General features: G+C 44.5%; 1 protein-coding gene across 1 annotated transcript; it reads right to left on the bottom strand.

Annotated features, from left to right (window-relative positions):
* Positions 1-9607: 9607 nt before the first annotated feature.
* On the bottom strand, positions 9608-23353 carry GNGT2 (G protein subunit gamma transducin 2). The gene is made up of 3 exons (XM_053363444.1): positions 23186-23353; positions 13228-13317; positions 9608-11166 (listed from the first exon to the last, which is right to left on the bottom strand). Exons 2-3 carry the CDS (start codon positions 13309-13311, stop codon positions 11041-11043), a joined length of 210 nt encoding a protein of 69 aa, XP_053219419.1. The 5' UTR covers positions 13312-13317; positions 23186-23353; the 3' UTR covers positions 9608-11040.
* Positions 23354-27653: the final 4300 nt, after the last annotated feature.

The following is a 27653-nucleotide window of genomic DNA, read 5'->3' as shown; positions in this document are numbered from 1 at the left end:
TACATCATGTGTGATTTGATAGTGATTTCAGGGTGACCAAACATAAAAAACCTAAGGATCCATGGGGATCTGTGCTTCATGAGAATCTTTTTACAGCATGGCAGTGCCCCAAAGTGATCTGGCCATGAGCAGCATAGGTGGTCGGGTAATGAATATGGGGCGACCAAGAAAACTGTGGAGCCGTAAATTTTAAAAATATATATATATATTCAATTTTATAAGGATAGGGAAGTACAGAAAGGGAAAAGGGGGAGGGGATAGATATATAGATAGATTAGAAATTTAAAAGACCTATAAAGATTATCAAATCCTACAAAGTACTACTACTACTACTACTACTAATATATTTGTACCCTGCCCATCTGGCTGGGTTTCCCCAGCCACTCTGGGTGGCTTCCCCCAAAAAAAATGAAATAAAAATACATTAAAAAGTCACACATTAAAAACGTCCCTAAACAGGGCTGCTATCAGATGTCTTCTAAATGTCAGGTAGTTGTTTATCTCTTTGACATCTAATGGGAGGACATTCCACAGGGCAGGCGGCACTACCAAGAAGGCCCTCTGCCTGGTTCCTTGTCGCTTTGCTTCTCACAGTGAGGGAACCACCAAAAGGCCCTTGGTGCTGGACATCAGTGTCTGGGCAGAACAATGGGCGTGGAGATGCTCCAAAAGCATGAGGATCCATGAGGATGCGTGCTTCAAAACCATGTTTTTGGGCTATGGAGTTGCCAGGAAGCCGTGGATCCGAGTTTTTTGTGGTGCAGGCTGTGCCCCTGGACATAATGTGTGATTTGACAGTGAGTTTGGCCTGGCCCAATGCGAAAAGCGTAAGGATCCATGAGGATCCGTGCTTCAAAACAACGTTTTTGGGCCACGGTATGGCCAGGAAGCCGTGGATGTCAGTTGTTGTGGTCCGGGCTGTGCCCCTGGGAATGATGTGTGATTTGACGGTGAATTTGGGCTGATCTAGTGCAAAAAGCGTGAGGGTCCATGAGGATCCGTGCTTGAAAACCACGTTTTTGGGCCACGGTATGACCAGGAAGCCGTGGATCCGTGATTTTTGTGGTGCAGGCTGTGCCCCTGGACATGATGTGTGATTTGACGCTGAGTTTGGGTTGGCCCAATGCAAAAAATGTGAGGATCCATGAGGATCCATGCTTGAAAACCACGTTTTTGGGCCACGGAGTGGCCAGGAAGCCGTGGATGTCAGTTGTTGTGGTCCGGGCTGTGCCCCTGGCCATGATGTGTGATTTGACGGTGAATTTGGGCTGATCTAGTGCAAAAAGCGTGAGGATCCGTGAGGATCCGTGCTTCAAAACCACGTTTTTGGTCCATGCCGTTGCCAGATAACCGTGGATCCGAGTTTTTTGTTGTGTAGGCTGTGCCCCTGGATATGATGTGTGATATGACAGTGAATTTGGGGTGGCCCAATGCAAAAAGCGTTAGGATCCGTGCGGATCCAACCTTCAAAACGAGGTTTTTGGGCCATGCCGTTGCCAGATGACCGTGGATCTCAGTTTTTTGTGGTGGATGCTGTGGCCCTGGACATGATGTGTGATCTGATGGTGACTTTGGGCTGGTCTTGTGCAAAAATCATGAGGATCCATGAGGATCCGTGGTTCGGAACCACGTTTTTGGGCCACGGTATGGCCAGGAAGCCGTGGATCTGTTATTTTTGTGGTGGATGCTGTGCCTATAGCCATGATGTTTGATCTGATGATGACTTTGGGCTGATCTTGTGCAAAAATCATGAGGATCCATGAGGATCCATGCTTCAAAACCATGTTTTTGGGCCACGGTATGGTCAGGAAGCCATGGATCCATGATTTTTGTGGTGGATGCTGTGTCCCTGGCCATGATGTTTGATCTGATGGTGACTTTGGGCTGGTCTTGTGCAAAAATCATGAGGATCCATGAGGATCCGTTCTTCAAAACCACGTTTTTGGGCCACGGAGTGGCCAGGAAGCCATGGATCCGTGATTTTCATGGTGCAGGCTGTGCCCCTGGACATGATGTGTGATTTGACAGTGATTTTGGGTTGGCCCAATGCAAAAAGCGTTAGGATCCATGAGGATCCGTGGTTTGGAACCACATTTTTGGGCCACGGTATGGCCAGGAAGCCGTGGATCTGTGATTTTTGTGGTGGATGCTGTGCCCCTGGCCATGCTGTTTGATCTGATGATGACTTTGGGCTGATCTTGTGCAAAAATCATGAGGATCCATGCTTCAAAACCACGTTTTTGGGCCACGGTATGGCCAGGCAGGCGTGGATCCGAGTTTTTTGTGGTGCAGGCTGTGCCCGTGGCTATGATATGTGATTTGATATTGAGTTTGTGTTGGCCCAATGCAAAAGCGTGAGGATCCATGAGGATCCGTTCTTCAAAACCACGTTTTTGGGCCACGGAGTGGTCAGGAAGCCATGGATCCGTGATTTTTGTGGTGCAGGCTGTGCCCCTGGACATGATGTGTGATTTGACAGTGAGTTTGGGTTGGCCCAATGCAAAAAGCGTGAGGATCCATGAGGATCTGTGCTTGAAAACCACGTTTTTGGGCCATGGAGTGGCCAGGAAGCCGTGGATCCTTGATTTTTGTGGTGCAGGGTGTGCCCCTGGAAATCATGTGTGATTTGACGGTGAGTTTGGGTTGGCCCAATGCAAAAATCATGAGGATCCATGCTTCGAAACCACGTTTTTGGGCCATGCCGTTGCCAGATAACCGTGGATCTCAGTTTTTTGTGGTGGATGCTGTGGCCCTGGACATGATGTGTGATTTGACAGTGAGTTTGGGTTGTCCCAATGCAAAAAGTGTGAGGATCCATGAGGATCCGTGCTTGAAAACCACGTTTTTGGGCCATGGAGTGGCCAGGAAGCCGTGGATCCGAGTTTTTTGTGGTGTAAGCTGTGCCCCTGGAAATCATGTGTGATTTGACAGTGACTTTGCACTGATCTAGTGCAAAAAGCGTGAGGATCCATGAGGATCCATCCTTGAAAACCACGTTTTTGGGGCATGGAGTGGCCAGATAACCGTGAATCCGTGATTTTTGTGGTGGATGCTGTGCCCCTGGACATGATGTGTGATTTGACGGTGAGTTTGGGTTGGCCCAATGCAAAAATCATGAGGATCCATGAGGATCCGTGCTTGAAAACCACGTTTTTGGGCCACGGAGTGGCCAGATAACCATGGATCCGTGATTTTTGTGGTGGATGCTGTGCTCCTGGCCATGATGTTTGATCTGATGGTGAGTTTGGGCTGATCTAGTGGAAAAATCATGAGGATCCATTAGGATCTGTGCTTCGGAACCACGTTTTTGGGCCACAGTATGGCCAGGCAGGAGTGGATCCGAGTTTTCTGTGGTGTAGGCTGTGCCCCTGGCTATGATGTGTGATTTGACAGTGACTTTGGGTTGGCCCAATGCAAAAAGTTTGAGGATCCATGAGGATCCGTGCTTGAAAACCACGTTTTTGGGCCACGGTATGGCCAGGAAGCCATGGACCTGTGATTTCTGTGGTGGATGCTGTGCCCCTGGCCATGATGTGTAATTTGACAGTGAGTTTGGGCTGATCTAGTGCAAAAATCATTAGGATTCATGAGGATCCGTGTTTTTTAACCATGTTTTTGCGCCATTGCGGCACCACGAAACAGTGGATGCGTGATTTCTTTGGTTCCTTCTACAGATTAAGATGTGGTCTACAGTAGCATGGTGTTTTCATTTTGTTTCAATATAAAAATCATATGAATTCATGAGGATCCGTGCCTCGGATCCATGTTTTTGTGGTGCTGCAGCGCGGCAAAGTGTTGGATCCACGTTTTTTATAGTCCAGTTTGTAGGCGTGCCTTCTAGGTGTGATTTGACACTGCATTTATTGGAATTATTTTTTAAAAAGTGGAGGATCCATGAGGATCCGTGTAGATCCGCCTTTTATGGAGACCCAATATATACTGTACTCGAGGGTCGATTTCAAAAAATTCCACTGGAAAAACGGTTAGGTCCCTGTGGAGATGGCAGTATTGAGTCAGTGGCTCATGTGCTTCTGGCTTGCACTCTATAAAGATTTGAGGAGTGAGGTTATTACCCCATACAGTGGTACCTCGGGTTAAGAACTTAATTCATTCTGGAGGTCTGTTTATAACCTGAAGCACCACTTTAGCTAATGGGGCCTCCTGCTGCTGCCGCACCGCCGGAGCACGATTTCTGTTCTCATCCTGAAGCAAAGTTCTTAACCCGAGTTACTATTTCTGGGTTAGCGGAGTCTGTAACCTGAAGTGTCTGCAACCTGAAGCATATGTAACCTGAGGTACCACTGTATTATTGTCCATGCCAGGTCGCTCAACCATTGCTACTGTGTTCTTTCTTTTAGCAGATCAAGGTGACAGCAAAAACTGCAAGGTGTTTAGTGGGGGCAATTGGAATAAGATCTATTATTTAACTATTGAAGTCAACCCCCAAAATGTATTTTCTATAGTTAAGTTTTTACCTCTATCTTCAGTACATTTTATTTTATTTCTATGGCTGGTGGCTAATGCAACTAAGGATTCTCTCTCTCTCTAAACTATGGTTTATTACTCCTGAGTAAGCAAAGCCATCCTCAGGTGGAGCTTACATGTGTCCATCACGGTGCCATGAAGTTAACAGAAGGGAAGGGCGAATCCATACCAGACACTTAAAAACACATCCAGCACACATTTGAAGCGAATCTTGGGATCTGTAGTTTGTGAAAGGGTGCTGGGAATTGTAGCTGCGTGGAGAGTTCGCCACAGCTTGCATGCTTCTGAATATCATGAGACCACAGGTCCGGATCCTGCTTGATGTTTTCCCACAGGCATCCTGTTCGCCACTGTGAGAACAGGATGCTTGACCACACGAGCCACTGGCCTGATCCAGCACTGTTCTTCTGTTGTCTTGTTTTATATTAAACTATGTAATTCATTAGGGACGCGGGTGGCGCTGTGGGTTAAACCACAGAGCCTAGGACTTGCTGATCAGAAGGCCTGCGGTTCGAATTCCCGCGACGGGGTGAGCTCCCGTTGCTCAGTCCCATCTCCTGCCAACCTAGCAGTTCGAAAGCATGTCAAAGTGCAAGTAGATAAATAGGTACCGCTCTGGCAGGAAGGTAAACGGTGTTTCCGTGTGCAGCTCTGGTTTGCCAGAAGCGGCATAATTATGCTGGCCACATGACCTGGAAGCTGTCTGTGGACAAACGCCGGCTCCCTCGGCCTATAGAGCGATATGAGTGCTGCAACCCCAGAGTTGGTCATGACTGGACCTAATGGTCAGGGGTCCCTTTACCTTTACCTTTTATGTAATTCATTAAGGAAGGTGACGTGGGGCAAAATAGTGTTGAAAATGGGTTGTTTTTCTACATTGCTGGATGATAGGTTTTACTCCTTAAATAAAGAGCAAGTTGCTCAAAAACAGCTGTTTGTGAGTGTGTGAACACTTCATGGGGGGTTGCAAACGAAGGGCCTTTAATTATGGACTCTGGCCACATGGGGGCACACCTCTCTGTTCTAAAAGGTTCACCGAAGGAGAATAAGATAGACTTGCAGAGGTGGCCAGACTTGGCCCTCCAGCTGTTTTTGGACTACAACTTCCATCATCCCTATCTAACAGGACCAGTGGTCAGGGATGATGGGAATTGTAGTCCCTAAACAGCTGAAGGGCCAAGTTTGGCCACCACTGTAGAGTGACATAACGGTAAAAAAAGAAAAATATGGAAATAAACTGGGCTACTAAAAAAAAAAAAATTGCCAAAGGCAAAATACAGTAAGCTGATATTAAAAGACTACGAGGAAATAAGGCATCACTTAACAGGGTGGATTCAGTATCGCCAACTAAATGAAGTGTTCAAGGCAGATAAGAAAAGAGGCTTTACAAATGAAATCTCATTACTAGACAAAGAGTTATTACAAAATAAGACCTGAGCAGAAGATGGAGGTGCTCACATATTAAGCCCCCCCTCAAATTTTGTTTGTCTCTTCCCCAGCCCTTGCAGCATAGATGCCAACTCGCTGGGTGCCTGAACACCCACAACATTCCCCATGAAGGGGCTAGGTAAAGGGACCCCTGACCATTAGGTCCAGTCGTGACCAACTCTGGGGTTGTGGCGCTCATCTCGCTTTATTGGCCAAGGGAGCTTCTGGGTCATGTGGCCGGCATGACTAAGCCGCTTCTGGCGAACCAGAGCAGCGCACGGAAACGCCGTTTACCTTCCCGCCGGAGCGGTACCTGTTTATCTACTTGCACTTTGACGTGCTTTCGAACTGCTAGGTTGGCAGGAGCTGGGACCGAGCAACGGGAGCTCACCCCATCGCTGGGATTTGAACCGCCGACTTTCTTTCCTAGGCTCTGTGGTTTAGACCACAGCACCACCCGTGTCCCATGAAGGGGCTAGGCACCCACAAATTTCAGTGCCAAGGCTGTACATGCTGCATGGCACCCACGGCCCCAGGTACCCACAGTTGCAGGGTAAAGTTGACACCCCTTTTTTTGCAGGACCTTTCCAGTTTCCAGCTCACTCACACAGCAAATCTCCATCTCAGCTGGCTGTTTTTGTTGTTTCTCACATAGATGCAGTTGTTACAACCCATCTCACTCCTTGGAAATGCTCCTCAGGGCACTTGAAGTAGCCAGCTGGCCTTTGTCCTAAAAGAAACTTGCCTGGCCAGTCCTCCATCCTCCCCCAAACTCATAACAATATCGGGTATTAGATGTCCCATCACCTCCTGGCAAATAGAAGGGGAAGAAATGGAAGCAGTGAGAGATTTTACTTTCTTGGGCTCCATGATCACTACAGATGGTGACAGCAGTCATGAATTTAAAAGACGCCTGCTTCTTGGGAGAAAAGCAGTGACAAACCTAGACAGCATCTTAAAAAGCAGAGACATCACCTTGCCAACAAAGGTCTGTATAGTTAAAGCTATGGTTTTCCCAGTAGTGATGTATGGAAGTGAGAGCTGGACCATAAAGAAGGCTGATTGCCGAAAAATTGATGCTTTTGAATTATGGTGCTGGAGGAGACTCTTGAGAGTCCCATGGACTGCAAGAAGATCAGACCTATCCATTCTGAAGGAAATCAGCCCTGAGTGCTCACTGGAAGGACAGATCCTGAAGCTGAGGCTCCAATACTTTGGCTACCTCATGAGAAAAGAAGACTCCCTGGAAAAGACCCTGATATTGGGAAAGATGGAGGGCACAAGGAGAAGGGGACGACAGAGGATGAGATGGTTGGAAAGTGTTCTCGAAGCTACCAACATGAGTTTGACCAAACTGTGGGAGGCAGTGGAAGACAGGAGTGCCTGGCATGGCAGTCCATGGGGTCATGAAGAGTCGGAAACGACTAAACAACAACAACAACAAGGCAATTCAGCAAAAATATTTGAGGATTCAGGAAATTATCTTAAAAACGTGGGACATCAACATTTGCAAGAGAGCATTTTTGAGAGCAAATTAGTTCTCGCTGCATCATGGATTCTTTTGACCCTTGGGTTGACCTGAAGGTCTGTGGTTAGGCAGCCAAAGAAAGGGGTGTCTGTTGGCCTCCCTGCTAGTTTGGTCGCACCAAGACAGCTGGGAGCCCCTGCAAAGTTCTGGAGAAGGAATCAAATTGTGAAGGCCCCAGACTTCTGACCGTGACCTCGGTGCTTCCTGCATTACAGGAAATCTTCGGGGAAGAATCCAAAGGCAAACAGGAAAGGCCTAGAAGCCTAAATCCCTTTAAAAGAGATTATGTCATTCTGAAATAGGCTATAAAGTACATAGCTTGGTTTAAGTAGGTCACCTGTTTTACAGAAGGAGAAGAGCCTTCGACCTCACAACGTGTAGCTGACTCTTCAGATATTTTTTTATTAACATTCCTCAATGGATGGACACACTCAGATTTTATGGAAAACCATATCACTGATCTAGAGACTCAGGCAAAACAGATTGCCGACATATTGCACTGCCTGTGGAGACTGAGGGTGCTTCCAGGTGGCCTGTTTATTGAGCGGTCATCCTGATTTAGTTTTCAGGGAGCTTAGACAGTGTTGGCTATTTAATGAGCATTCATACTGATTTGTTTGTGAGGAGGTTAGATGACCATTAAGTCAACAACAAGGGTTGCCCTGCACTTTCTGCTTCATTTCCCTGTTACTTTCCTTATCGGAAGAAGTCTGATCTTTGGGAGAAGTGGATTTGTTGTACAACACCTCCCAATCAAGTGTAATTGTGCAGCCTTTGGGATAATCAGCCTCATAGCTAACGTGTAAGTCTTTCTTAATGCATGAAGGGGTTAAGATCATAGAGCAGGCTTCCTCAACCTTGGCCCTCCAGATGTTTTGAGACTACAATTCCCATCATCCCTGACCACTGGTCCTGCTAGCTAGGGATCATGGGAGTTGTAGGCCAAAAAATATCTGGAGGGCCGAAGTTGAGGAAGCCTGTCAGAGTAAGCTGTCCTGCCAGGCTTCCTCAAACTTCGCCTTCCAGATGTTTTTTGGCCTACAACGCCCATGATCCCTAGCTAGTAGGGCCAGTGGTCAGGGATGATGGGAATTGTAGCCTCAAAACATCTGGAGGGCCAAGGTTGAGGAAGCCTGAACTAGGTAATGAGGCCTATTCTCTCCCAGCCTACCAGAGAAGCTCAATGTGTAAACAGGTCTGAGCTTGTTGCTCCAAGTTCAGACCGCATGGCTTTAACAAGCCTTTATTGCGCTCCTGTACCAATAAATTAGGAAATTTCACTATTGTAACCAAGGCAAGTTTTACATCCTGTGCAACTTTTTCTGAATGCTGTATGGAAAAGCACATGAATCTGACCTTTGGAGGATTTGTAAGTAAACCATGTTTAACTTGCCAAACATGCACTGCAGTCATTTTCTGTGCTAGGAGAAGAGGAGAACTTTGGGAGGAACTTCGAAGGGTATATTTTAAAGGTATAACAGTCTATATTTCCATGCTTTGCTTTACCATGCTGCATATTTTGTTACTTTAAATCTCTGCGGGGGTTCTCTCACCAAATAGTACTTGCCCCAAACATGGGATCTATGAATTCTTCCTTTCTGTGTTGTTTTTTCCTTGAACCAACACAACCTGAATTTGTTGGGATGTGCTTGAATTCCACCCAAAAATAGAACAACCTGGCAGCATTGCCTGAGGTACTTCTGAGGTATTTATGGCGGGGCACCAGCAGCAATGGGAACAGGCCTAAATTGCATTCAGTGGATCAGGGCGTAGATAATTAAATGGTGAGAGCCTTTTTCTTACATCCCCTCCATACATTTAAAAGAACATTTAAGCCACATTCCCCTGCAAAGAATTATGGGAATTGTAGTTTGCCCTTTACAGAATTGTGTGTACAATTCCCAGCACCCTTAACAGTTCCCAAGTTTCTTTGAGGGGGAAATATGCTTTAAATGTACAATGTGTATGCACATTTCTGAGGTGAAATAAGTGTATTTGACAGTGACAATTTCCCCCCACGGAACCCACATTTGTCTCCTTGGAATTTCTCCTCACCGCCCTCCACTTTTCCTGCCTTAGAGATGTTTCTCCAATAAATGCTTGATTTGAGCTTCAAAATAAATAAACGAATCAAGAAATTCAAAGCAGGCCACATCTAATGCTGCACACAAAGATCTGCGTTTTTAATTACAAACAATTAGGTTATTGTATTTTGCACTCCACAATACAACTGACAATTCAAAACCTGACTTGTAACGCTATCGTTATTTTACAAGACAATTATATATGGTGATGCTGTGTAAAGAATAAGCCTCATTACTTTTAGAAAAAGCGATGGCAATTATTAATCTTCGACGATAATTATGGACAATAGGCGGGGGCTGTGTTGTTTCATCTCTTGGTTAATGTGCTCAGTGTTAATATTCATTTGTCTCACTCCATATATGACATCCCACCTGAAGCAAGGGTAGGAAAGTAAGAATAAAAGCTGGCCAACTGTTCAGCGTTAGACTCCTACAGCTGTTATAAAAGCTCTATAGCCAGGAGGCTCTGAAAACTCAAGAACGGGAAAAAGCTTCTGTGGGGTGGTTTGGAAGAAAGAAATGGCCGGAGGGGAAAGGATTAGGCAAACACACCTTGGAGCATTTTTCTTTTTCAAATTGCCCCCTCCTGAAGCTGGTTCGAGCTCGTACTGTGCAGATGTCATAAAGACAGTGAAACTCAAGAAACTCATGAAGAGAAAAAAGGAGGTGTGTGTATGACTTGACACAGAAAAGTGTTCGGAGGGGGAAGGACTAAGCACACAACTGCTGAAACTCTTCTCTTTGGGTTTTGAAAGTGCTTTAAACGTACGGTGTGCACAGAACCCCTTATGTCACAGATGTGGGTTATAAAATCTGTAAATGTGTGGAGGACCCTCCCCCCCCCCCCAGAAAGGGCAATTGACCCACAGGAAAAAAGTCACTGGGAGGGTGCAGCCAATGGTGGGGGGAGTCATGGCCAGAAGTGGGCGGAGTTTGAAGCACTACAGGATTTCATTGCTCTCTCTGTCTCTCTCTGCTATCCCATCTCTGCAAGTTACATGAAGTTAGGCCAAGGGCTTCAGATCCCCCACCCCAGCTGTAAAAGACACTCGCTTCTTAAGAAGAAGCATCCTACACGAAGAATACTTTCCTTTGCCTACATTTTTCTCTTGGGAAGCTAGTAAAAAACAACAACGAAACACATACAAAATAATATCCCAATCGAACTCAAAAAACTAAACCAGCAATTAAAACCAGGCTTCTCTGGGAAACTGGTGATGTATTTACAAAATGGGAATTTATTTTATTTATTCAATTTATATCCCATCCTTCCTCTCGAAGCAACCCAAGGAATTGAACGTGAGGTCCTAAAAGAGAGATTGTCGTCTTCCTTTTTTCTTTTGGAGGAGACCACTTTCCAATTCTTTTGTTCTATGTGAAACTCCAACAAAGGAGTCCTACCCCCGCCCCCCCGGCAGAAGATCATTTACACTCAGTTACTCTAGACAGATTCTTACAGTCCTGGTATTTCTCGTACAAGGACACAACAATGATCTTCTTTCGGCAGGGCCGGGGTCAGCTTATTATACAGCCTCCCTTCTCCTTGAATGGGTTTTTGTCTTCTGGAACACCTTTTAAGAGAGGGTCTTCTCCAGCCATGGATTCTATATAATCCTTGAGTTCTTTTGCTGTCTTCGAGACCTGTGTGAGGAAGGGGGGAAATTAGCATCATCACTGTGGTTCTGTAAGGTAAAGGTAAAGGGACCCCTGACCATTAGGTCCAGTCATGACCAACTCTGAGGTTGCGGCGCTCATCTCGCTTTATTGGCCAAGGGAGCCGGCGTACAGCTTCCGGGTCATGTGGCCAGCATGACTAAGTTGCTTCTGGTGTACCAGAGCAGCGCACAGAAATGCCGTTTACCTTCCTGCCGGAGTGGTACCTATTTATATACTTGCACTTTGACGTGTTTTTGAACTGCTAGGTTGGCAGGAGCAGGGACAGAGCAACAGGAGCTCACCCCGTCGCAGGGATTCGAATTGCCGACCTTCTGATCGGCAAGTCCTAGGCTCTGTGGTTTAACCCACAGTGCCACCCGCATCCCTGTGGTTCTGTGGACCAGCCCAAAACTTCTTGGTACCTGATCTCTCCTGGAGCGATTCCTAGACATGTGTGGGAAAACCTGGACAAATGTATCCCTACCCATAACAGATTTAGGGGGACATGGGGGGGAGAGGGAGGGCAAGTGCTACTGTGCAGCCAAAAGTCTTTGCACCAGTGGATCTACTTTGTTGACTACCACCCCTCAATGGGACCAATTTCTGAATAAAGCTGTCGTGTGAAAGCATGCAAATTGGTGGGGGCCGGCTCTACCATTGGACAGAGTGAGGTGGTGAATGGTTAGTTATTTACTTTACCACTTTGCTTTTTTTAACTGTTGGAGAGGGAAGTGGGGCACTTGTGGGATTTTCTGCCCAGGATACCAAAAATAATGTGACTATGGTTTGGTGCTCTGTACCTTGACTTTAGGAAGGGGGTGAAGCCTCTTTCTGCTCCTCCTAATTTTGGCAGCGAAATGTCCTGGGCCAACACAATAAAGTAATAACTAACAGACTCATCCCACTGGAGAAAGTCGGAAATCTCAATTTCAAACTCTTTCAGGGATTTTTGTATAGCCAAGTACTAAACTCTGGTGTGTGTGTGTGTGTGTGTGTCTCTGTGTGTACAAATATTCAGCAAATCCCCCTGGCTGGAAGCAAAATCCTCACTGATGTTGTCTTCATGGGTGGTATTCAATGCAAGGCCTACTCAGAGGAGACCCATTCAAGTTAATGGACACAACCAACTTAGGTTTGTTAGTTTCAATAGGCCTAGTCTGAGTAAGAGTTAATTAATTGAATACCACCCCATGTGTCTTGCTACTTGAATGTTTGAAATACTCAAGTAGCTGTCTTTGCACTATTACATAATACAGGGCTCTGTTCAACAGGAACACCTGCTGCACAAGACACATTAAATGTTTGGGAGCTGTGCAATACTGTTGTATCCTCGCATAAAGTAAAGGTAAAGGGACCCCTGACCATTAGGTCCAGTCGTGGCCGACTCTGGGGTTGCGGCGCTCATCTCGCTTTATTGGCCGAGGGAGCCGGTGTACAGCTTCCAGGTCATGTGGCCAGCATGACTAAGCTGCTTCTGGCGAACCAGAGCAGAGCACGGAAACGCCGTTTACCTTCCTATTTATCTACTTGCACTTTGACGTGCTTTTGAACTGCTAGGTGGGCAGGAGCAGGGACTGAGCAACGGGAGCTCACCCCGTCGTGGGGATTCGAACCGCCAACCTTCTGATCAGCAAGTCCCAGGCTCTGTGGTTTAACCCACAGCGCCACCCGGTATCCTCGCATAGCTCCCATTTATTTCAGCGGACCTTGTGCAGGAGAACTTCTCAGTGGCTTATGCTTGCTTCATTTGATCATAGCCAGACCTGAACAACCTCCTCTTTCCACCTGACAATTTGTGCTGTGTAACTTAAAAGAACGTGCGCACGTTAGGGCTGTATATACACCATACCTTTAAAACACACGACATCCTAAAAAGAACCCTGGGAATGGTAGTTCCGCCCCCCTCCCAAGGAGTTACAATTCCCAGCCCCTTTAAACTGCATTTCCCATAATTCTTTGTATTTAAATGCACGTTGTCTGTGCAGCCTGGCACCAATTGGCTGGCCAGCATAAATATTTTGTCTCGGAGCATTTGGGAATCGTTACCATTTGTCTTTCAAGCTTCACTTCCTTTTTCAGCTGGTCTATTTCCATCTTTAGGAGCTCTTTCTCAGTCATATCCTGGGCCATCTTGCCCTGAAATCCAAAGACAAATCCACATTAGCCAATCTCACACAGCCCCTCTGGCAGAGACAAATAAGCACTCATTTTCAGGTAGTGACAACAGCGAAAGCTCCATTCTGCGGCAACTGACAACTTGTAGCGGTGTGTGTGTGTGTGTGTGATTTTCGCTGCGTCCTTAGCAGTGGGGAGGGTTAAACTCCTCCTCCTGCACAGCGGCCCCAGGTCAGTTTCCCTCCCCTTGTGGTATCTCTTTAAAAACTGTGCCCATCAACAGATTGTAGGATTGACCACTGTTTGGTGTGTCTGCTTATGCCATAGATATTGCTTGCTCCCTACACGAAGTCATGGCAGTGAAGATTTGCAAAGAACCTCAGTCAATTAGTTAAGCAGCTTATTCAACCAGCCACCATATGCCCTTCACTTTGTTTGTTGCAAAAGTTGGGTGAATTAGACAAGGGACTAAGAAGGTATGCATCTGTGAAGGAGAAAGAAATAGGGAGAAATTATGGACAACCCCACTGAAACTCTCCACGCGTCGTCTTGGCTGTGTCAAGATGCTCAGAACATCCCTTTGTTGGGATGTTCTCAAGAGGAGAATCTTCTGTTTTGAAGAATCTGCTTGGTCCAAGTCTGGGACGAAAAGTGAACTCCACAAAAGAGATAGCAAAAAAACATGAAAATGCCTGTCAATACTTAGCGGCTCTGGGACAGTAGACTGATGATGGAAGTTGGCAGTCCAACACAAACAGGAGGGCTGCTAGTTCCCCATCTCTGAAATGTGTGACTCTCCCTCTGTAGTCTGGATGGTACAGGCCAGGATGGTACAAGCCAGGAACAGTTAGGCCGATCCATTGCTTGTACAGGTAAAGCTGAGTGAGCAGTTGAGTTCTGGGATCTCCCTAGTCGCTGTAACTGCTACACTGCATTGGCAAAATCCTATTTTTAATAGGATCATAGAATTGTAGAGTTGGAAGGAAACCTGAGAGTCATCTTGTCCAACTCCCTACCATTCAGGAATCTCAGCTAAATTATGCATCCATGACAGATGGTCATCCAGCCTCTGCTTAAAACCTCCAAGGGATTGTTTTATTGTGTTTTAATTAGAGTGTATTTTTAATTATTGTATAATTATATTACTGTTGTGCGAATGGTTTTTAAAAATATTTTGTAGACAGCTCAGAAGCTTGCTTTGGCATTAAGCAGTATAATGAAGAAGAAAATAATTTATATTGGTGAAAATTCCCCCACGCTATTGTTAATATAATAAGGGAGCAGTAAGTGGCAAAAACTATTGTAGATGCCCGTTTGAAATTCCAAATTAAGGTAGACCAATAAAGGCTTCAGTATCAGGCAGAGGCAAGTATTCGGCTTTAAGGCAGAATCAGTGCAGCGTCCAACCAGCTCCAAGCTTCTGAGCACAAGAGGTCAATTCCTTTCTCAACTCTCCAGAAAAATTTCAGCCAGAACCAAACAAACTATCTTGCTGTGATTTCCATTAGGACAGGCAGACCCAAGCAGGGTAAGAATCCCATTTCTCTGCTAAGGGCTGTTTAAACAGTTTGAATCACCCTGTCCTGAATTAAAGAGGCACTGCAAAGTTGTTGTTGTTGCCAGTTTAAGGAGTTGGTAATGTTAGGGGTTGGGGTTAGGTAGTGAAATAATTGCCAGTCCTGTATCCTAACTTCCAGAGTTGAAATGACTGACCCGCTTCTTCTAAATGGAGCAAAACAACATTTTGCTGACCTTGCTGCTATTTCCATGCAAAAGTTAAGAAGTTGCCCTTTGCTAGAGTTTTCTTTTTTCCACCCATAAGCCCCAAAGCACTTTATTATCGCTAATGAAATAAGCCTCTCCAACCCACAGCGAGGAAGGCAAGCCTGATCTGTATTTTAGAGACCCGTAGCCTGGCAAGCGGATTGTTATTGTGGCTTCTCCAAGGTCATGAAACAAAAAGAAGTCAAGGTTTTGGGACCTGTTTACTCCCAAATTTCTCCCATCGTAACAGCTGCAGAAAAACACCAGCCTCTGATGATAGCTCTGGTCTGCTTTGGCCCCTTCTGAGCTGCATATGTGAATAAGTGATGGATAAAGAATAATACACAATGCTGGATTCAGATTTTGTGGAACGGCTAAAGTTGGAACTAGGCTGAAATCAGTGCCATGAATATATTGTTATAGGATTTTTTTTGAGGGGGTGTGTCAGTTTGGATGATATATTTACATAACCTCCAAACCTGTGGTTTTGTATTTGCAAGATGAGAACCTATTGTAAAGGTCTAAACAGTCGCTTTGTTCTGTTAATGGTCCTGGCCGAGCCTTATTCAGGATCTTTTTTACTTGTCTAAAGAGTTGATCAAATAGAGATGTGTTGCAATAGAAACAACTAGCTAGTGGAGGAGTTAGGCCTTCCCCCGCTCACCTGGCTGGACACTCCTTCATGCTAGGTGTGGGAGAATAGATCACGGGGAATCTGGGCTAGTCTCATATGGAGCTGTGAAGACGCAGAGACTTGGCTTGCTCTCTGTGCTGCAACCAAAACTATGGTTTGGGGAGGGCTCCTTAGAAACGGAATGGTCAAGTCCAGGTTCAGGAGCACTCCCAAAATACATGTTTGTGATTTCCAGAGGAATATACTACTCCATCCAGAACAACTTGAATCTCAGTTCCCAGATTGGCTGTTCTACTGATCCAGGCACCTCTGTCTTGCCAGAATCCAGTCCACTGCCAGCTCCATTCTGCACTCAGAAGCAGGTTTCTGGAGAAGGGCCTCCCGTGGTTATGAGGTACACATGCACAGGTTGATAGGAGAGCCCCATGTTTCTTATGTTTATTCACATGGTGCTTCGCTCATGCTTTGCTCTGATGTTCCTGTGATTCACTGACTTTGGACCACACTTTTGAAGCTCGGGCCTCTTCCGCTCACCAGGCTGGCACAAGTGTACTCGGTTAACACAATGAGGACAATTTAGGCGGTAGAGATAGAGGAGCTCCTAGGTCATGACACTATGCGGCGATACTCTTAAGATCGCCACCTGATCCACATGATACAGCCTTCTCCAATTTGGTTCCCTCCAGATGCTGTTGGATGTGATTTTAAGTTGTCCTAGATGTTGGGGACATGTTTTGCTACTGCCAGACAGCACTGGCTCTCTGTTTTCTTTCGGGGTCCAATTCATGGTCTGGTTATGAAGTTTAAAGCCCTGTACAGTTTGGAACCAGGATACGTGATGGTCCATCTGCTCCCATATGAACTTGCCCTAGTACTAAGATCATCGACAATTCCCTGCCCATATGGGTCTACCATCCTTGGTTGTCTTCTGCTGCAGTGTGAAGATCTTACTACTTCTTTTAGGAAGGCCTTCATTTTTCTGTTCTCTTTGATTGGTTTTACTGCTGCTGCTTTGTTTCATCTTAACTAATGATGATTTTACTGTTTCTATTGCATTTCACATTTAAAATATTTCTAATTGTGTTCATCCCCTTCATGGATCACTGCCTTGCTGTGACGAAGGGGCTTGAATAACTCAGTGGAAGAACAGATCCTGAAGCTGAGGCTCCAATACTTTGGCCACCTCATGAGAAGAGAAGACTCCCTGGAAAAGACCCTGATGTTGGGAAAGATGGAGGGCACAAGGAAAAGGGGACAACAGAGGACCAGATGGTTGGACAGTGTTCTCGAAGCTACCAGCATGAGTTTGACCAAACTGCAGGAGGCAGTGGAAGACAGGAGTGCCTGGCGTGCTCTGGTCCATGGGGTCACAAAGAGTCAGACACGACTAAACGACTAAACAACAACAACAGTGTTCATGTTTCCTTTTCTGACAGTCCCCTCGAACTTCCAGGCTCTTTGGTTGGGGTATTGCTTAGAGAATTTTGTTGCTGCTGTTGATATTATTTTGTGTATCTTTGGATGTGTACTTTTTGATGTGTTTTATTTATTATTTAGGACTACTTTTGTTATGTTTGTAATTGTGTAACTCTTTTTATGTTGTAAGCCGCTTTGAGCATAGTTATGGAAAGAAGGAATACCAATAAAATGATGATGATGATGATGATATAAATGTTTTAAATGAATTTCAGCACTGTCCTTTGCCCGTTTACTCAGACATCAGTCCCACAGCTTTCAGTGGGGTCTGCTTCTAGTAAACGTGTGTTCCCGCCTGAATGATTGAATGAATCCTGAATCACTGCATAGGCTGGTTGTAGATTTCATGACTGAATTAGGGATTCAGTAAATTTTACTGGACGCGGGTGGCGCTGTGGGTTATACCACAGAGCCTAGGACTTGCCGATCAGAAGGTCGGCGGTTCGAATCCCCGTGATGGGGTGAGCTCCCATTGCTCGGTCCCTGCTCCTGCCAACCTAGCAGTTCGAAAGCACATCAAAGTGCAAGTAGATAAATAGGTACCACTCTGGCGGGAAGGTAAACGGCGTTTCCGTGTGCTGCTCTGGTTTGCCAGAAGCGGCTTAGTCATGCTGGCCACATGACCCGGAAGCTGTACGCCGGCTCCCTCGGCCAATTAAGCGAGATGAGCGCTGCAACCCCAGAGTCGGCCACGACTGGACCTAATGGTCAGGAGTCCCTTTACCTTTATTTTTTTTTGCCCTTCAATAGCATTAGATGGTTTTGCCAAAAAAACCATCAGATTTCATATGAGGGTGTGTTCAGCGAGGATGTGAAGGAAGATTGTTGAAATGAGCTTGTCTCCTCTTTAAGGCAAACCATTGTATTGGTGAATGAACCAAATGCTTGTGATACAATCTCAGAGGAAAGAATAAGGCGTTGCCTTATTCTCAAAGTGGTTTAACAACCAATCCCTCTTCCCAGAGGACTCGGGAAATTGTAGCTCTGTGAGAGGAATAGGAGACTCCTAGCAACTCTCAGGATCCTTAACAAACTACAGTTCCCAGGATTCTCTTGGGGAAGCTATGACTCTTTAAAGTGGCATGATACTGCTTTAATTGTGCAATGCAGATGGGATCTTAGTTACCGTAAGTCGCTAAAATTTACACTAGAGCATTTACATTGGAACACAAGCTCAGAACACTGACTTTCAAGTTGTGTTACAGCAAACTCTTGAGTTTCTCAGAAGTTTAACAGGGCTCCCCACCAATCTTTGAACTTACCCTTCTAACCACTGTCTCATATGGCTTTCTGATTTGAAGATCAGTAATGGCTGACCAAGTCTACTTCCTCAGCATTTGAATTATACTCTATTTTTAAAAAATAATTATTTATGATTTTAGTTATATACATTTCAATAGTTTTAGAATCATTCTAACATTTCAGAACTCGACTTCCTTCCTCCTCTTTCTGTGGGTCTTTACATTTATTTATTTTTTACATTTCCTCCGTATTCTAAATTAACTTATTCTTTTATTCATCTACTTTAAATATATGCTCTTATGAAAGTGCAGGTTTTTACAATAATCCTGTCAATGAACTTATCCGATTACAGTTTGTTTGTAAATATTCAATAAACCATTTCCATTCTTTTATTAAAAGTTTGTTATCTTGATTTCTTATTTTTCTGGTAGGATTCGCCATTTCTGCATATTCCACAAGTTTTTATATCCGTTCTTTTGGATACTGTTGGGACCTTCTTATTCCTTCCATTTTTAGGCAAATAACATTTTTGCCATTGTAGTCACAAACATGTATAAATTTTTAGACTGCTTGGGTAGTTCTACCCCTATAATTCCCCAAAGGAAAGCTTCTGGGTTGTTTTTTTAAAAAAAACAAATATTATTTTAAACATCTTTTTCAATTCATTATATATCATTTCCCAGTAAGCTGTAATCTTACTACAAGACCACCACATATGATAAAAAATACTTTTTCTCTTTGCATTTCCAACACATTTGATTTTGATTTATACATTTTCCCCAATTTACTGGGTATTAGATACCATCTATATAACATTTTCATGTAGTTTTCTTTTAAACCATATCATGCTGTAAATTTTATATCCAGTCGTTCCCATGCTTCCATAGCTATATTATAACCAGTATCTATTGTCCAATGTATTATTGAAGATTTTACTTCCTCATCCTTTGTCTCCCATTCCAATAATGTCTTATACATTTTTGACAGCACTTTACATTCCAACAGATCTCTCTCCAATTGTGATATTTGTTCCCCAAACCCTTGTATCCTATCTTTCTTAAATACTTAATTCAAGTTATGATATTGTATCCCTGTTGTTAGCTTTCCTGATAAATCCTTAAATTCTTTTAATTTATACTCTCCTCCCTCTTGTTTTAATAAAGTTCTATAAGTTGTTCAACCTTCTATCATGTTCTTTTTCTTTACTGCTATTGCTTTCAATGGTGAGAGCCAAAGTGATGTTTTCGTCTCCAATAATTTTTTGCATTTATCCCATACTCTATACAAATATTTCCTAATTATATGATTTGTAAATCATTTATGTACTTTTACCTTTTCATACTACAAATAAGCGTGCCAAACAAAAATATTATCATGACCTTCTAGATCTAAGATATGTGGATTCTCCAATGTCATCCATTCCTTCAACCAACAAAGGCAAGATGCTTCATAATATAATCTCATATCCGGCAGGGAGAAACCTCCTCTCTCTTTTGCATCTGTCAGTATTTTATATTTTATTCTTGGTGTTTTTTTCCTTGCCAGATATATTTAGAAATATCTTTTTGTCATACATTGAAATAACCTGTCTTGCTGATCACCGGAATTGTTTGAAACAAAAATAACATTTTTGGTAATACATTCATTTTCATAGTTGACACGGTATTATATTTTAAGACAACCAACAGGGATGAATGGGTGGAGGAATGTCCATCCATTGGTTAAAAGCTGCAGAAAGGAATCTTTTTAGTTGTCTTCTTCTGTAGACATTGTAAGAACCAATCCCAACTCTCCTGCCCCATAGGCTTTTCCCTTTCCCTACAATTTGTCATGGACACCATGCCTCCTTTCCTCTACTCTTGTACTGTTTTGCCATTGGGCCAAAATACTTAATCCAATCTGCACAGCTCTGTTCAGATAAACCAGCACTGCTTGTGCCAATGCCAATACAGTTCCCATCTAATGCATTAGATGGAACTGATTTGGAAAGATCATATTAATTGTACTTGACATGTTGGTCCAATGTGTGTCTTTCCAAAGCTGTTCAAAACCAGTTTGCAGAACATGATTTCCTAAGTTGTATGGCGTTTTTTGACCGTAAGCGCCCCACCCTAAAAGCATTTCGAGGTCAAAACAATTCCTCGTTTTCTCTTTCCCCTTCGCTCAACTAGAGCTTTGTCGTGAACCCAGCCACTGACAGCATCAAGGCAGAACTACAGAGCTATAATACAAGGCCTCAGTCAGCAGAATGTTCAGGAAGGACCAAGATTTTGCTGTAAATTAAGCAAGACACTTGCTATTTAAAGAGAGGCCCCAGCAAGACCGCCAAGTCCAGAGTCTAAAATTGCACAGCCAGACCCTCCAAGTGTCCCTATTTTCCAGGGACAGTTGCGGATTTACAGACACTCTCCCGGTTTCTGATTTGATCCCGGAATGTCCTGCTTTCCCCATTTTCATCGGAGAAATGTTGGAGGGTAGGAGTTATACAACCCCCTGAGCCAAGGAGATAAGTCACTAGACAACCTTTAGAAGACGTCCAAAGACAGCCCTGTATAGGGAAGTCTAGTTTAGAATGTTTTATGATGTTTTTATATATATTGGAAGCTGCCCAGAGTGGCTGGGGCAACCCAGCCAGATGGGTGAGGTATAAATAATAAAATTGTTGTTGCTGCTGAATAGGACACCCCTACTTTCATTGGAGAAATGTTGGAGGGTATGCAGCTGGACCTATTGACAGGAGAACTTCTTATGCTGCCTAGTGCAGAGCGTTTTTAGCCTTACCCTGGGAGTGACATCCACACAATAAATTTAAAGCACTCATGTACTGCTTCGCCCAGAGAATCCTGGAAGCTGTAGTTGGCTAAGGACATTGGGAATTGTAACTCTGTGAGCATGGTCTCCTAAGAACTTTCAGCAACCTTAATAAGTGACAGTTCCCAGAATCCTTTGCAGGTAGCCATGACTGCTGAAGTACTGCTTTAAATGTATGATGTAGATTTGCCAGAAAAGAAGTGCCTGAAGGAAAGCGTTCATATATATATATACAAGAAGAAGGGGACGACAGAGGACAAGATGGTTGGACAGTGTTCTCGAAGCTACAAACATGAGTTTGACCAAACTGCGGGAGGCAGTGGAAGACAGGAGTGCCCGGCGTGCTCTGGTCCATGGGGTCATGAAGAGTCGGACACGACTAAACGACTAAACAACAACAACAACATATATATTTGTTGTTTAGTCATGTCCGACTCTTCATCAGGACCTTGTTGGGTACTTAAAGGTCTCAGGGCAGAATCCCACCACAGGAATGTGCATAAACATATAAAATGCCTCTGAGAATATTAAGATGGGAGGACGACTAGGATCGCACCAGCCTCACATTTTGCAGCAGGTGGGGTTGAGGGCAAGGGCTGAACTTCCAATCCCAGGCACGTTTTATACTTCCATGAATTTACAGGGGCTTGTGGAAACATTTCTGTCAAATCGGCTCTCTGCCTCACTCAGCCACCCCTAATCCCAAAGCATAGCTATGGCTAGAGAAGTGAAGGCCTGGAAAAACTTCAGAAATTTAGGGAGGAGAAACACAGGTCTCTGGCCAATTTTTTTGGTAACAAATAAGACGTAGGGATAACAAGAAAAAACCTCCAATTTTCCCCCCACCACCCCACAAGGCCTTCATATGCCTAGCTATGGCAAGGATGTGGAACACAAGATTTCATAGGCTTGCCTGGCACCACATTAATGTCTTTTCTACATGACAAAGATTTGTGCGTTTTTTTGCTTCGTTTTAAAATAACTTTTAAAAAGCTACCCTTTCTAGGTATCACCTACCATCATTTTTTAGTCTTGCCCCTGCCATTTTAGTGGCTGCTTGTTTTCTAACTTTTCAAACAGTTTACGAAGCTTCTCTGATGTATGAATTGAGTGGTCGATTATTTTGTGTTGCCTTGGTTTCTGGTGTGCCTTGGTATCACTGTTAAATATTTTACAGGGGTTTTTTTCTTTTTCTTTTTAAGAAATCAAGCTGTTATTTGTTGCCTGGGGAATCTATATTCCAGGGCAATAAGTACATAAATAAAGAAAATGGAAATAACTCAGTTTCAACCCCATCTACAGCACTGATGTACATTACTGAATGTAATGCATATTGTTGTATGTTCTGTGCCATGTTGGGAAGGCTTTTTACTTTACAAAGAAAAGTCAGATAGGCTGCATATAAATAATAAAATCATCATCATCATCACTGCATTGTGGCTTTTTAAATAGGCACTCCTCCCATCAATGCGTGTGTGCATGTGCGTCTGTGGGCATGCATACCAGTGGCACTAATCTTTCTGTCACACTGCTTCCATATCTCTTTAAAACCATCATGCCATTGTCTTTCTCCACATCCAAAATCAGACTGTAGGAACCTGTATATGCATGCAGGTTGCAGCAGGTGGATTTGACGTATAAAACTGCTACCCCAAATACCCTTAATGCAAACTCCTTCAAACTCCTCCCCCCCCCCCGTAAAATGTGCATAGGTAAGGTCAGTGCTTTTTTTCTTTAAAAAAAAATGCTTAGGAGTACTCTCATTTTGACTCAAGAAAATCACCATTTTATAGTTCAAATCAGGAAAAATAAATACAGTAAATGGACAAGTGGACAAAGATTCACAAAATGTTTACGGGTATGCGTCCCCCCAGGAAAAAAAGCACTGGGTAAGGTGACCTACAGCAATTTTGTTTTCCCATCACAAAACAATCCTGGTCCGTTCAAGGAGAGAACACCTACCTCTTTTGATGTGTTCCCCCCTCCAAAGCTCCACTGTGTTTTAGAGATACATTTGCCTGCGCTGGTGAGATGATGTCCTCTGCCGTGTCCACTTGTCGGCTCGAAGACGTCTTCGGTATTAGGTGGTGACTTGCTTTGGAACTGATTGTCTCCTGTCCTTAATCTGATAATAGACTCAGCAAGTTAAAACTGGTCAGGTGTTTTGACTTAACCTCAAACTCGGGGTAAGGGGGAAGTGGGGGGGGGAGGAGACAACAGATGGCACATTTTGGGGGGGGGGGAAGCAGATCAATAGATCTATCTGCAGACAAACATTAAAATATTGCAAAATCAGACCTTGGGAATCCCTAACTCTGAATCCCCAACGTCTCTATAACCATTCATGGACCACTATGTTTTGGCTGCCACGCATTTAATGTAGAGCAGAGTTTCCCAAACCTGGATTCCATCTGTTTTTTGGACTACAATTACCATCATCCCTGACCACTGCTCCTGCTAGCTAGGGATGATGGGAGCTGTAGTCAAAAAGCAACTGGAGACCCAAGTTTGGGAAACCCTGCTTTAGAGAGTCAGAGGTACGACAACATTGTTGACTCAATCCCCAAACCTGTTTCCATTGCCAGGACCAACTCCACCTGGGAGAGACTAAGCCAGCCTCACCAACCTGGTGTCTTCCAGATGCTTTGAACAGGAACACTCATCAGCCCCAGCCAGAACAAGTGTGCTGGCTAGATGGGAGGAGAGTTGTCCAAAACTTCTGAAGGGCCAAGCCTGCAATACATAATGATGGAGCAAAACGAGACTGCATGCCCATCACCAGGCATAGGCAAACTTGGCCCTCCAGATGTTTTGAGACTACAATTTCCATCATCCCTGACCACTGGTCCTGTTAGCTAGGGATGATGGAAGTTGTAGTCCTAAAACATCTGGAGGGCTGAGTTTGCCCATGCCTGCCCATCACCAATAAATAACTACGGCACATTGCCATGCAGCTGGGATCAAGAGGTAATAATAATAATAATAATAATAATAATAATAATAATAATAATAATAATTTATTATTTATACCCCGCCCATCTGGCTGGGTTCCCCAAAAACTCTGGCCGGCTTCCAACAAAATATTAAAAACACAATAAAACATCAGACATTAAAAGCTTCCGTAAATCTAAACCACAGAGCCTCCTGGGTTTGCCACTCAGAAGTACAGCGGTTTGAATCCCCGCGACAGGGTGAGCTCCCGTTGCTTGGTCCCTGCTCCTGCCAACCTAGCAGTTCGAAAGCATATCGAAGTGCAAGTAGAGAAATAGATACCCCTCCGGTGGGAAGGTAAACGGCGTTTCCGTGCGCTGTTCTGATTTGCCAGAAGCAGCTTAGTCATGCTGGCCACATGACCCAGAAGCTGTCTGCAGACAAACACCGGCTCCCTCAGCCAGTAAAGTGAGATGAGCGCCACAACCCCAGAGTCGTCCACGACTGGACCTAATGGTCAGGGGTCCCTTTACCTTTACCTAAATAGGGCTGCCTTCAGATGTCTTCTAAAAGTCAGATAGTTGTTTATTTCCTTGACATATGGTGGGAGGGTGGGCGCCACTACCAAGAAGGCCCTCTGTCTGGTTCCCTGTAACCTCACTTCTTGCAGTGAGGGAACCACCAGAAGGCCCTCGGAGCTGGACCTCAGTGTCTGGGCTGAACGATGGGGGTGGAGACGCTCCTTCAGGTGTACTGGGCCGAGGCCGTTTAGGGCTTGAAAGGTCAGCACCAACACTTTGAATTATACTGGGAACCAATGTAGGTCTTTCAGGACCAGTGTTATGTGGCCAGTCTAGCTGCTACATTCTGGATTAGTTGTAGTTTCCAGGTCAACTTCATAGGTAGAGCGAATTGCAGTAGTCCAAGCGGGAGATAACCAGAGCATGCACCACTCTGGCAAGACAGTCCGCGGGCAGGTAGGGTCTCAGCCTGCGTACCAGATGGAGCTGGTAGACAGCTGCCCTGGACACAGAGGACATGGACAGCTATGAGTCCAAAGTGACTCCCAGGCTGCGCACCTGGTCCTTCAGGGGCACAGTTATCCCATTCAGGACCAGGGAGTCCCCCATACCTGCCTGTCCCCTCAAAACGGTACTTATGTCTGTAGCACCTGCAGGTGCAGAGGAATAGCTTTCAGGTAGGGATCAGCCCCAGACTTCTCTCAGAAAGAGAGGGGAGAAATTAACTTCAGAGACTGGCTCATGAACACCCAAGGTCAAATTCAAGTTGTTTTTGTGGGCACAGCATCCCTGTATGAGTTATCCTCCAGAGTTACTTAGAGGCTTAACGCAAGCAGAGCTGGATAGATGTCAAGAGGGCAGTGTGCGCTCTCTCTCTCTCTCTCTCTCTCTCTCTCTCCCCATGCCCTGGCCCAGCTGCAGCAATCTTCTGTTTCATTTGGTCTACTGATTAGGAATTTAACATCCGGAATATCTCAGCTCCCCCCCACTCGGAACATAAATTCCTATTTGAGCACTGATTTCTTCCTCAGTGGAAACTGTAAGTGTACAAATCTCTGGGCAATAGGTTCTGTCTGGACCTCAGGGTCCAGCTACCTGTTGCTTTCACTGTGTGGTCAGCAAACAGACAGGATGATGATGATGATGATGATTTACTAGGGGCCAGCTCTGCTTATTTTCATCCAGACCACAGTATATGGGAAAGGGAGGCACCAAGACAGCCATGCCACAACCTGGGGCTCTCCAAATGGTTTGTACTCCAACTCCCATCAGCCCCAGCCAGCATGGTCAATGGTCAGGAATGATGGGACTTGGAGTCCAGAAACATCTGAAGGGTACTATGCCAGGGAAAGCTGCACTAGGGGTTGCTTTAGAAGTGCTCAGCAAAAATCAGACAAGGAACCTAGCAGATTTACCCTGGGTGGATGTTTCATAATTTTGGCACCACTACAGAAAAGGCCCTGGTGTTTGTTGAAAGAGAAGTGGACCTCAGATGTGGATCTGATTCATTGTAGTACTGAATCAAATGTGTGAATCCAGAGGTCTTCTCAACCAAGAGTCCTGAAGGACCAATCATTTACCCCACTCCCTCTTTCCTTCACCCAAGCCCTCTGACTCCCTTTACTAGCAGTGGGCTTGATATATGTTCATTAGGACTAGAAACATGTGCTCTTAAGTGACTTGGGAAGAGGCAATATCTCAGGTGCCATGAAAACTGTTATGTACTGAAGTTCTCACCCTGGGCCAGCAGGGGGATACTGTAGATAGTTTTCACTCAGGTCCACATATGCAAATAAGGGATTGAAAGTGATGTTCAGTGATTGGATAGTTACAGAAAGTGGTTACAGTTGCGTTGTAGTGGAACTCCATATAAGCAGGCTGGCTGAACCCTTCAGTTCAGTTCTGTTCTGGCCTGTGAATAAGCAAGAGCTGTCTGAAGAATCGCTGTGTCGTCTGATATGTTCACCTACAACTTAACAAAAACAGAAGCTCAGTCCCTGCCAAAGCTAATCTAGACATTATTATTATTATTAGTGCTATTTTTCTAGAAAAAGAGATGCCTGAACCCATCATGAACACCTCCTTCGTTCTCTTAGAATGGCAATGGCACCCACCTGAGAGGTGCCAAAACATTTCCAGCGAGTTCTAGCTGGAAAAAAGCCTTATTATTATTACTACTACAACTACTACTACAGTGGTACCTTGGTTCTCAAATGCCTTGGTACTCAAATGCCTTGGTTCTCAAACGCTGAAAACCCGGAAGTAAGTATTCCGGTTTTTGAACATTTTTCAGAAGCTGAACACCCCATGTGGCTGCCGGCGATTGTTTCCAGGGTGCCTGCACCAATCAGAACCTGCGCCTTGGTTTTCGAATATTTCTGAAGTCAAACGGACTTCCGGAACGGATTAACTTGGGCACTTTTGTTTTTGCTATTTATTTTGTGGTGGTTTTTTTGAGGCTTTTCCAGTTAATTTGTTTTTGTGACTGTGTGGAAGCTAGTTCACTTACTGATTGATTGATTGATTGATTGATTGATTGATTGATTGTGTGACTGCGGAAATGGATAAAAGCCCCCCATCCAAACAATGACTATCATCAGTGCTGGTAAGAATCTACAATACTGTCTTATTTATTTTATAGTATTGCTTTCATTTTATGGATCAATGGTCTCGTTAGATAGTAAAATTCATGTTAAATTGCTGTTTTGGGGGTTGTTTTTAAAAGTGTGGAACGGATTAATCCGTTTTGCATTACTTTCTATACTTTCTATGGGAAAGCGTGCCTTGGTTTTGGAACGCTTTGGTTTTGGAATGGTCTTCCGGAACGGATTAAGTTTGAGAACCAAGGTACCACTGTTGTTGTTGTTGTTGTTGTTGTTGTTGTTGTTGTTTAATTCCACCCTCAGTAGATTCCAGGGCATTTCACCACAGCTTGATTAGTAATAAAAGCCAACCCTCTGCTCCCAAGATCTCTGCAA

This window comes from Podarcis raffonei, chromosome 13 (genome assembly GCF_027172205.1).
Source record: "Podarcis raffonei isolate rPodRaf1 chromosome 13, rPodRaf1.pri, whole genome shotgun sequence".
NCBI lineage: Eukaryota > Metazoa > Chordata > Lepidosauria > Squamata > Lacertidae > Podarcis > Podarcis raffonei.
This window is presented reverse-complemented; position numbering and strand designations above follow the sequence as displayed.